The sequence below is a fragment of the Melospiza georgiana genome, chromosome 10 (assembly GCF_028018845.1).
Source record: "Melospiza georgiana isolate bMelGeo1 chromosome 10, bMelGeo1.pri, whole genome shotgun sequence".
Classification (NCBI taxonomy): domain Eukaryota; kingdom Metazoa; phylum Chordata; class Aves; order Passeriformes; family Passerellidae; genus Melospiza; species Melospiza georgiana.
The window spans coordinates 14,255,791-14,268,175 of NC_080439.1; the positions used below are offsets into that span (position 1 = coordinate 14,255,791).

Consider the following 12,385-nt stretch of genomic DNA (forward strand, 5'->3'; position numbering starts at 1 on the left):
AATAAATATTATTTTAAAATATAATGTGATGTGTTATTACCAAAAGCAAATCTATACTCAAAATTAGGACTATCAGAAAACCAGTATAGTGGCCTTAAATTAATATCCAGTGAAAGACTACATTTTCTTTGCATCAGAAAATTCTGGTTGCACCTACTACTTATGTGGGAGCTTGCAAGGTGCATGCTCCCACATAAGGGGGTTGTTGGTCACCTTAGCTGTAGACTTCAGATTTGGGTGATAAGGTGCATTATTTATCATCACTCATTGCTTTCCATGCTTTCTTGTGTCTTTCATCAGCACAAGCCTCTGTTGTTCAACTTAAAACATTTTTCAATTGCATTTCTCCTCAGCTCTGAGTATCAGCCATAATCAAAATGTCAATTTTTCCTTTAAACCACATCCCTTTAAAGAGCCAATTTTATTTTTTTCCCATATGGGATGGGAAAGTGCCACCCAGGTTATCACCATGTTGTGCATCATTCCCTGCAGTCTCCCCTCCCTTCTGAGTTGCTTCCCTGTACCTGGTGTGCCAAGTAAAGCCTTTTCCAAGTGCCTCAAGAGATCCATAATGCAGCCCAGGCAAGACAGACTGGAGTTCTGCAATCCCAGCCCCCACTTCCAACTGCAGTTGCTCAGCCCTGCTCCTCTGACAGCAATTAAGCATTTCCTAGCACAGGGTAACAGCTTGATGGTCTCTCCCCAGAGATGGATCAGAGCCAGGAGAAAGATCTAGTCTCAGGTGTTAGGAGTGGCAGCTACATGGAAACCTAAGTTCTCTAAAAACTTCAGAACTTGCTTAATTTAAAAAGTGATCCTGATGTTTTCCCAGCTCTTCTCCTCATTTCTCACCTAGTAGGAAATGAGTGACACAAGAAGCATTTTTACACTCAAAGCTGTCTAATATACACCAGATCATTACCATATGTCCTCAGGTTTGGTTTTTTGGGTTTTTTTACAGAGTTGGCGTAGATCCAGATGAAGATCTGAAAGCTAGAGCTGCGAGCCAGGTATGTCAGGCTTTTGGACATACATGCTGCATTTTAAAATGTTCAGTGTTTGGCAGATCATGCCTGCATCTGTGGAAATGAGACATCTCAGACCAACCTTTAATCCCTCAGAATTAAAAAGCAGAATTTTTAATTCTCAACTCCAGTAGGTCAGGTGTATGAAAATATTTTCAGTTATTTTTCACATGGAAGCCTGAGTACATTGTGAACTTGAAGCCTCTGAAGGGGGCTCCTGAACAGGCTGCAGCTGTTCATCTGTGCCCTTCCCTTTTTTGTCATATATATATCAATATTATATATGCGGTGCAGTTTCAAGTGCAGCACTGCCTGCAGCAGCAGGAGGAATCTGTACAGTCGATGCACAGAGACAGGACCCGTGGCTCAGCACAGTGAGTGCAACAGCAGCGGGACTGAGGAGAAGCCTCACTACAGCTGACAAGGTGACAAAGCAAAAGGCCAACAAGTGCCTGATGCTGGTCATACCATCCCATGCACCCTTTCAGACAACACAACTGGAACTGAAATTGAAATCGTCCAACAAGAACAAAAATGTAGAAAATAAGCTGAGGAAGATGTAAGATACTTTTTTTCATTTCAAAATACATTAGCAATACCATTAGGCAAAACTTTAATATCTCCTATGTGCTGAGTATTCCTAACATTTGCACATTTCTGAAGGCACATAAGGTGAATGTCAATTTTCATTGTAACAAGTAGAACTCAGGTGCCTAATTACCCTAATGTTTCTTTTAAAAGAAGGAAAACAACATTGTTTACACTGACCACATCTTTCATTCTACAACCCAGTCACTAATGATAAGGTTTAGCATAACCCTTCACTGCACCATAGCAAGGCACCGTTTTCTTCTGAGTCTGAGGGGCCTCATGCTGAATTCACTTTCCTAAGCATCTTGGTAGGAATTCCAGCAATGCCTCTGCCCAAATTCTGAACAAGAGCAGGACACAGAACCATAGTCTATTCTTGACTGGAGTACAGAGACACAGAATTGCAGCAATTTTCACCTTTTCAGCACTCATGAATTATCAAAGATCAGGGAATGCAGCATAAAATTGAGTGAATGCATGTTTTGCAAAAACCTGATTTCTTCAGAAGCTGCTAGGCATCTAATTTTCTCATTTTTTTTACTGAAAATGAAAATAATAATTTTTATTTACAACAGTAACACATCCAGTGTCCCAACTGTGCTCTGTGAATTAACACCTATCCCTTCTGACAAAACTGAGCAATACAACACAGAAGGTGTAAATAAATATAACACTTTTCATGCCCTATCATGTCCAGTTCAGCATTCCTTATAGTAGTATATTATACCTCAGAAAAAAGTTTTGCTGTTCTGATTATTCTTCCCTCCTCCCATAGTATTTTATTTTCTTTTGTCTGAATTTTTTTTATATTTGACATCTCAACATTTGAGTAATTCAGACTTTTGCTGCATTCTCTGTAGTCCTCACTGTTTTAGCTCAGTACCTATCATAGTTATTCAAGTCAGGTTGTTTCTTGTAATTTTCTCTTCTTCCCCTGTGTTTCTCTTTGCTTTCACTTTATTTCTAAAATGATGTTTTTACTTAGTTTACCTTTCATAACTTATTTTCTTCCTATGTTACTGAGTTTTCACAGTGGAAGCAGTTGATTTTCCTGCACATCCATCCCTGCACAAATATTGGGTCAGGTGCCAGTACCTCCCACTGCCAGTTAAAGTTGTTGCCCAGATGAACTTTAAACCACATGCCCACTCTCAGTGCTGTTAATTGAAGCCTCAGGGGAGATTGTATCAGAAATAAGAACAAAATATCTTCAAGAACAAGATGTTTAAAGGAGAGCAAAAATTAATGGAAAAGAAACCTCTAGGCCTCTCTCTGCTCAGTCAGAGTACTCAGCCAGAATGGGAAAGCTGCAAGGTCTGTTACCAAGATTTGAATTTAGCTCCTCTGTGACCACTCTAACTACCAGGACATGGGTACCTTGTGGGAGCCTCTCAATCCATGTCTGTAACCATACCTAGATTTTTTTTTTTTAGGGGCAGAAGAAGCCTTAAAGACCTTCCACCTCATGGGTACTATGTCAGATGCAACACCAGCTATATGAGTGCAAAACCCTTTTCCTTCCTTACCTCATCATCTTTTTCTCCCTTCTTTCCTTCCTTTGCCTCCCAAAAATTCAATTTTCTGTGAAGAGATCTGATTTCTTGAATAAATCTATGTACACAGTTATTTCTACACTTCTGATTATGTTCTATTTTGGGATACCTGAACCAATAATTTTGGCAGTCAGCTGGCAGCAAATTCCAGTTCAAACTGTAAGACCTGGAACCCAGAGTTCCTTCCCTAGAAAAGGTGCAGACCCTTTTCATGTATAATTAACATCTGTACTACACCATATCATCATCCATCAGAAGCATATCTCAGTTTCAATTCTGTCTTGCCACCCTTAAATTTATCATTAAATCATTATTACAGCATGAGCATTAACAAAAGGAAGTAGCCACATATTCATAGACATTTGCTTATTGATGGACTGTCATAACTTAGTTCTGAAGAAACTACAGAATACATACTAAAATAATATATATTATTGTATAGAAAACAGTATGTAAAACAAACCACTTTGCTGCATATCATGTACATTCAGTGTACAAATACCAAAAAGCTAACTCTGAAAAGCACAATGCAGGGACACAATCACTAAAGCATAGTTATAAAGTGGGTCTATTTTAAAAAGGCAAAAGCTTTGTGGAAGTGAGCTATTTAACTAAATTCCCATTAAAAAACATAGTCAATAGGATAGTTCATTCAGATGGCTTATGTATCTCAAATTCTGCTATGTTAACTTCAGTTGAGAGAGGGTAAGAAATTATTTTCTACAAGCACTTCAGAAAAAAAGTCATAGATAGGCTATTGATCTCAGGAAAAAACTAAATAGCATGCAAAATGCTTATCAATATCATCTCTGTCAAACTAATCTCCATAGTTTATTTAACTGTCCCTACATCTTTTTAAGTATAATAAGGAATTTAGTTACACTGTTCTCATCAGTTTCATCTGCCAGCTGGTTGGTGAATTTATTGCAAGGACTAATGAGAGTAATCTCCATATGGGCAATTCCCATATGGAAGAAGAGATGTGAAAAACTTTGGCATTTTCCCCTCCCAGAGAGAACTACTTTTACCTCTCTGAACTGTAGGGAAAGTGAAAAGTTACTCTTTAAAATCTTAAGATCCAAAATAGGATCCAAGGATCTGCAAGAGCCCTGAAACATTCACACCAACATCTCCTGTCCTCCCTTGCGCTGTTTCTGCAGGAGCTGCACTCCAGATAACCACCCAGATCCCCACTGCTGCAAGAGCTGATAACACAACACAGGTTTCATAGACAAAAGGAGGAAGGTGCCACATGTCAAACTAGAAATAAAAGAAGGCCCAGGTCAGGACCAGAAAGCCCCTGGGGGGTTATACTCTTGTGTAGATCTCTTTGTCCACTGCTTTCAACAATTCATTTTCCTCAATGAGGAAACCTTCTTCCTTAAGAGGAAGCTAGAGGTACAATGAGTTTGGAAAGAGGAATTAACCAACAACAACAAGACAATGCAAACAAAGGACACAAGCCATTTACAGAGCTCACTGTGCTTTTAACAAGCTGTCCTCTGCCCCACACATGAGGACAATATGTTTATTTCCATGCCTGTCCTTCTCTTCCTCATCTCTACCCCTGTGAGCTCAAGTCCTTCCCTCTCCTTTATTCAGTGTTCTTGTTCTTCTGACCCAACACAGATTTTGCTTACAATCAATTCCTGCTTAAATGTTTCAACCCAATCTTTACCTTGCCAAAATGCACTTTAAGATGTTTAGAGCTTGGAAGAGTGTTCTGCTGCTTGGTTAGGGATTAGTATCATCTTCTTCCCTCTCCCCCCCACAGCTTCCCCCAGTTACTGGGAGGGGTTGCTAAAATACTCCAATCAGTTAACCAGGAAACAGATCCCAAGTGTTCTATTTGGTGCATTTGCATGTTCAGTGTGACCACATTACCAAAATCATAACAGTTACAGCATGGATTCTGTCTAACCTTATTCAAAACTCAATTACATCAATGCTCCCATTGTTCCAAAGTTCCCATGAACAGGTTGCCTGGGAACTAGACCTTACACTTTTGAGGGTCAGACCATTGACATTATCATCACCAATTTACATGTATATTAATCTATTATAAAGTATTCTATTTTAATATGTTATTAGATGAAAATTAACATGAAAATAAAAAAAAACATAAAAATAAAACATGAAAATTAACAGATTAATTGGTTTAAAAGTGCATAAAGAAAAATATTCTCATTTAAACTAACCTAACTTGCCACAAAACAAAACCAAGACAGTTTAATATTGTTAGAGAACTGGCCACCCTATTCCTAATTTCATCCTGATAGCAATTCTTCCACTAGTACTGATGTGATACCTAGAGTATGACCAAACTACCTGTCTTTGTACAGATAACTGTTCCTAATTTATTATTCCGAATTAGGACCCTGAGTAAAAGGATAGTCCACCTCTCTAGCTGTGCAGCATGTTACAGAATTAATACCCTTGCAGTATGGAAAGGGTATTTTGAGCCTTTTCAACTCAACTCATGTCCCCCTCCCCTTGGAAGGAAGTAGAAAGAACTCTTCTAGTTATTACAACATCTCAGTCCCTTTGGGAAAGGCATTTTGTTAGACATACACAAACAGCCTCTGATCTTGTAGGAGTAAACTGAAGTAATCCCACAACGGCAATTAAATCAAAATATCATTTTATTGATCTCAGAGTATAGCACTTCTCAGCTGCTTAAAAAATTGGAATCATTCATAAGAATAAATGCTACATTCTTGCAATGAGTGCAGCAATGAGAAATGTGCTGTATGAGCCAATTTTCTCCTGAACTGATTCACAGGGATGACATTTGTGCAACAAAAAAAAAGCTTTTTTTAAATTAAAGTACATTTAATTGTCATTTGGTCTGACATGTATTCTTAATATCAGAACTCCATGTTTTACTTATTTTATAAAAATGCTTCTCACTTCATTCATTTGTTTATTTTGCAGAGTGCACCTAACTTGGATAAAAATACAACCAAAGCTGAGAGTGCATGGCTGTTCAGAATATGGTATGGCTTTGACCACAAGTATCCTTTTCTGTTATAAACTATGAATGAGAGCTGCACTACAATTCACCTTCAAAATGTTTAAGAACCAAAAATTATTATACTTTTATAAACCAAAACAAAAGTGTAATCTATTTTAATGTGTTACTAAGGAGAAGAAATCTTGTAAATCCAAGGTAGCAGAAGGTCCAGCCATGGCTGAGGCTACAAGGAGGTAAGGAGGTCTGAGCTACAGCAGCATATAGACAATACATTTAAATTAATGAATCTTCTTAAATTGCTGTATAAAACCAATCCTATCGTTATTTAGATAGGCTGTAGATCCTGTGTTTGGGGAGCCAGGAGGTTGGAGCCAGAAGCAGCCAAATGCCTGCTGCCTGACCATATACTGAGAAAGGTAGCTACCTAAGGAGAAAATAAGACAACACTGGTTTACCCACACTTCTAAGAAAACAGACAAAGAGGCATCCACTGTGAAAAGCTCTCAGGAAATTCTGAAGCTCATGCTTCCTAATCCCTGGATTCCTAAGCCTTTGTGCTTTTATTCACATTCCTTCTGAGGCATGTGCAGTACAGACCCTGAGTATGGGTGTCTGCTGCTTTACTCCAGGAAGTCTGGTTTCCATGTCTTTGCATTTCAGGAAAATAGTTTAAGTGATAAAAGAACATCCTCCCTAAGCCAAGGCAGAACATACAGTCTGACACTAATGCCTGTGCAAAACCTGTAAACACAACCATTCTGATTTGTTGTCATTTGAAACTGACTCTGCACAGGCTTTGCAGAGCTGCCAGTGAGATCCCACAGCAACAATCCCCCCAAGCCTTTAGCAGGCACACAGTGAATGCAGGAGAAGCCCACCTGGTGATTTCTGTGCATCCTGGCTCAGGAGCTGAGCAGGCAAAGCCCTGCCAATGCTGTCCCCATTATCCAGCAGCATATCTATTGGTCAGTCACCCTGCACCACTGAGCAGAAATTAATGCTCAGGCTGCATGTGTGTTCTTCCTGATACCAGCTGCAGCAAACCAGAATGAAACATTTCAGCTGATAAAATGTAATTCTTTGGGAATACAGCTTCCTTGGAGAGTTCAACTGAAGTTATCCTTCAAAGAGACTTTTGATAGAAAAACAACTTTTTGGTTAGAAATGGATGTTTTTTCCTTAATTCATCTACTCGAGCAGTTTTAAAGGCCAAAAAGCACTTAGCATTAAAATTTTTCCCTTGGATAATTCTCCAAGAATACATAGAAATAGTAGGTAAATGTTATATGAAGTGAGAAAATATGTTTAAATGTTAATGTTGAGTACCAACACAACTGGCTTTAACCACCCCTTTTTCAGAAGAAATAGCCTGTGGTGGTGGTATATCCTAGAAACTGTAAGTCAGAAGGAACAGATCAACAGGGTGAGGGGAAGGGGGAATTTTTCCTCTGAAGATAAAAAACAAAAAAGAGCAAGCAAAAAATGTGGAAGGCAGGAGCAGGACAGAAGCATGAATTAAAGACATGAAAGAGAACAAGGGCAGAGATAGAAAACAAGGGACAGAGGCAGAAGAGGGAACGAGAAATCAATGTGAAAAAGTCAGACAGCAGTACATGCAAAATGAAAAGTCTGTAGAAGGCACCAGAAGCATCACTTCTCAGAGATGATCTGTGTGCTAGAGATCTTGAATATGGGTGCCTGATGCTTTATTCTATAAATTCTAGTTTCTATGTCCTTTGCGTTTCAAGAAAATATTTTAAGTGATTTTAAAAAATAGAATTTTTTAAAGAACACATTTATTCATGTCAGTCTCGCTACCAGTCAAGCCGTAATCTTTCTTTAGAATTCAGATGTTCAGAGATTATAGCTGTGCCATTACCCTAAAATATATATTTATTACAAATAATACATCTACATTTCACTAATCCTGAAAGTGTGTGCCCATATTCCTGCATGGAATCATAGTTCAACCCACTAATGCTGTGACTCACAGCTCTAAGCTTTTCTTTGGTAAGAATACTTCTGAAAAACATTCTTTTCAAGGAAAGAAAAATTATTCACCCAAACTTTCTTTTGCCTTGCCTAATATTACAAAGCCATGTTGCTAGATTTAGAAGAAATTGCCACGTAGCATAGTATTTGTGCCCAGTACAAGACTGCAGAGAGGATTATGACAAAGTTTTCAAAGAAATTATACAGCAAACTAATAAACTGTGTCACAGCTGAGACAGCCAGGATATACAAAGTATTATCATACAATTCCAGAAGGCTTTAAGCATTCTCCATACACAGTAACACCTTACCTCATCAGAAGGCTTCAGGTGTCTGCCCACACAGAGTAACATCACCTCAGAAGGCTGCAAGCATCTGCCCTTCTTGTGCTGTAGCCCAGCCTTTTATCCCCTCCTGTTGATGCCCTGCACCTGTGTGCCCTCTGCTCCCTTGGGTGGTTGGTCAGTGCCCCTGGGCACTCCATGGCTCGTTACCTTCAATGCTGCTCACCTGCTGCTCACAGCTGAAACCAACTGGGGATGGGGCTCAGCCCACCCCAATCACCACAAACTGTGTGCCTACATATCTGTTCATATACTTCAAAAGCACACAAGACTGTGACATTTCTATAGCTTGACATTTGCTCTTAGGCATTAACACAAATCTACCCACTCTTCTGGCAATGACATCTCTCATGCCTATATTTATTTCACAGGAGGAAAGCAAGAAGGAGGAAATATCACTAAGGAAATCAAAAAGTTTTGCTGTTCTTTGCTGTCTTTATGAATGATTCCCAATTAGTTCAGTGATCTTAGGCAATAGCAAAATGCCATGCTGGGGTAGAACTATGCAAAAAATCCCTGCAATTCTGTTTGAGAAGCACATTTTATTTTTATTCTGAAAGAAACATCAGGAGCCTGATCTAGAGCCAAATGGGTTCAATGAAGATTGTATTCTTTCAGCAAAAGTTTCTTTGAATCAGGTATTGACACCTTGGAAAAATAATTTTTCTCTAAAATCTAGGCTAAGAAATCATAACATTGAAATAACAAAAATGAAGAATAGATCAATTTTAGTAGGTAGAGTTATCCTCTTGGATTTCCATCTCAATAATTTAAACAAGAAAAATGCAAAATAAAATAGTTGCATCTGGCAGGGGGTCACTTCCAGTGAGTCAAGTTTTGTTTTTACAGCCTACAGTGCATTACACCATTTGAAGCCATAATATCCTACTGAAGGCTAGTGGGAAAGCAAGGGCATCAAAAAGGTTTCAAGAATTTATCGGGAGAAAGTGACACCACAGATTTACAATCCAGCATTTTATATACATCTTTAAAATGTTGTGTTTTTTTCAAAGCAGATGTAGGCAAGTTTAGCTAACAAATGAATGAGTAGGTGGGAATTTCATCCTGCAAGGGCAAGAGCCTGTGTGTGTGTATGGGCAGAGCAAGATGAAACAGACAAAAAGCAAGAAGGGAAGGGAGACAAGGGCATCAAATGCACAGTAAGTTTCTTTAAATACTTTGTGTTAAATTACAAGAGAAGTTTTAGTCCCACTGGCAGAAAAGTGTAATCCTGTTTTTGTGGCAAAGGGATGAGGATGGCACCGCACAAGGTGTGGCCCTCCAAGAGTAACCCGAGCAGAGCACCAGGGCTGCCTGTCCTTGGCATGAGTGAGGGGGAGGCAGGACAGGGATTGTGGTTGCTGTCAGCTGGCTGGACAGGAGCTTTGCAATGACAGACTACTGCACCCCTGGTACTGCTCCAAGCCCCCAAAGAACAATGCAGCTGTCTAACTTTGCACAAAACTCTGCTTTTTGAGTGGTTCACACACTGATCCCTGGAAAGCAGAGGGAGGAGAGCTTTCTCCTTCTATACAGATTTATTTTCAATGTGAGGAACTAACACTAAGTTACACTGAATAGAAGCAGGTGTCTGGGGCAGAGTGAGACAATTCTCCATAAAGTAACTCCTTAAAGTGTTTCTGCTTAAACTGCAGTTGTCCACCATTGAAATTCATGCCTTTAAGTTTGGTTAAAAGAAAAAAGAAAAAAAAAAAAAAACTGTTTATGTCCTTTGCACTTGCCTGAAATCCATCAGCCAAAAAGAATTGCATTCTTCGTAGACTTCAAAAGTTTATCCTCCTTATCAGGGCACCTATCATTTTATTTCTCCTGTGCTTTGTACGTGGATAAAACAGACATAATGGCTGACTATTGAGCAAGATAAGTACTATTCTGTGCCTGGGAGAAAATGGAAAACCTACTAAAAGCAAAAGTGCATTCTGGGGTGAACTGACAATCAAAGACAAACTCAGCATTTTGTGGTCCTTTCAGCTGAATTTTCCTTCTGGGCTGGCTTGTCACTCTCCTATCAGAGACAGACATCTTTGGAAGAAAAAAGCAAGGAAGAGCCTGAAAGCATGCACATGCATGCTGTTTTCTTTTACCTGCTGGAGAACTAAAAGTTTATCAATATAAATCGATATTTTGATTTATTCTTCTTTTAGCACTTCAGTGAAAACAACAAAATTGCACATAGGGCCCTGGTTTTGGCCCAGAAACTCATTGATACGCAGTTTTCAAACAGAAAAGAATCTTATCTGAGAGACAATTCAGTCCAATCATGAACCAAAGCAGCATTAGATAACACAGCCCAAGCCAAGCCAGTACCACAGAAGCACTGCTGCAGGAAGGGCTGGCAGGAAAGGTGGCCAGCATAGCATAGAAATGCCAAGAGAGCCCAAGAATCAGCTTTGCAGCTGTTAAAAGCAGATCCTAAAAGCTGAGAGGAAAGCACAAACCAGTAAATGAGTTAGAGTGGATCTCAGAACATGAGCTCAGCAAAAGCAGCTGCCTGTATCATAAGGCTTCCTCAAACAGTGCAAACTTAAACAGCACTGGGAGGGTCCCAGAAGGGATTTTATCATTAGAAACAATTGCCTGGACTTGGTTCAAAGCTCATTCCCAAAATATATTTTCAAGAACATGATCTAGAAAAGCTCATTGTTCTTTCTGCAGCACAGATAATCAGTATAGCTGATTTGGTGCTGTTTCCTGACCCTTTCAAGGACACAGAATTGTTGAAACTCTGCAAATTAACCTAATAAATAAACATGGCTAATAATTAACCAGAATAATAAGTGACCTCAATTTGTCCTCCATTCACAGAAAGAAACCTAGATAAATAATTCTGAAACAATTCCACATTGAATAAGCCAGTAAAATCCTTTTCATTTAAAATGTTTCACTTATGTGAATTCTTTGAAAGTCTCATTCATGTCCAGATATTTTTTTACAGTGAAAAATGACTAAGCATGACTTAAATAACAAGTATGAATGCAAAATTAAGTACAAAGTATTAAATGAAAAATCTTTGGGTTTTTTACAATATTTGACATATGATCCTTTTCACAGTTACATTACATGGAGACACATAATTATTCGTTATCATTTCTTGATGTTTTTATCAAAAAATGCAAATCTTTCAGCCCACCCTCTCCTCATCACAATCCTGGAATAAGGTATTCAGGTATTTTGTTTCCACAAAATATTATCAAAAGGAAATAAAGCTTGAATTTTTACTATTTAGATCTTTCATCCTGACACTAAGATTCAGTACATTGCAGAAAGGCCTGTTTACATGTTTAAAACAAAAGCAAAAAATTAAATTAGGGGGTAAAGGAACAGACAAGGGGAAACTATAGAAAAATCAGATGCTTTTTCATAGTCTAATCTTAACTCTTAAAGTTACATAAAACAATACAAACACTAAGTCATTCTGGAGTAGGACTTTTTCTTGCCAAAGGTGTTACTTTATTGGTAACAAAGCCATTATAATCAAACTTCTTGATTTCTTTAAAGCCTTCAAAACACTATGCATTGCTTTTGCCTTTAAAGGAAGAAATAGTCACATGGGGAAAGCTTTATGGGATTAAAAAAATAAATCAATGTTCAAAGTAATGGTTAAACAATGCAGGGATGGGACAAGTGCAAGAGAACATGTCATTATTGTTGCAGTCTGAGGAGCAGGGAATGCTTTCCTGGAACTGTTACTAAATCCTTGTTGTCATCTATCAGAGGTGCTGGGCCAGGTTTTCATTTCTTTGCATCAAATGCTCATTGAGTTTTATAAAAGTTTTGCACAGCATCAAAGGCAGAACCTGACCTGGAGCTTATTGTGGACAGTTGCTTAGAATTACCAGCTTTTCTATTGAACATCCTGGCTCACATGACATATTATACCTTTTG

The 12,385-nt window shown here is 38.6% G+C and overlaps 1 protein-coding gene across 1 annotated transcript in view; it reads left to right on the top strand.

Moving 5' to 3' along the window:
• SLC9A9 (solute carrier family 9 member A9) overlaps positions 1-12,385 on the top strand; it is a 171,983-nt gene that overhangs the window by 128,414 nt on the left and 31,184 nt on the right. The window contains exons 13-14 of the mRNA XM_058031120.1: positions 962-1,010; positions 6,104-6,183. Coding sequence (XP_057887103.1) covers positions 962-1,010; positions 6,104-6,183 — 129 coding nt within the window. The remainder of the gene's footprint in view (positions 1-961; positions 1,011-6,103; positions 6,184-12,385) is intronic.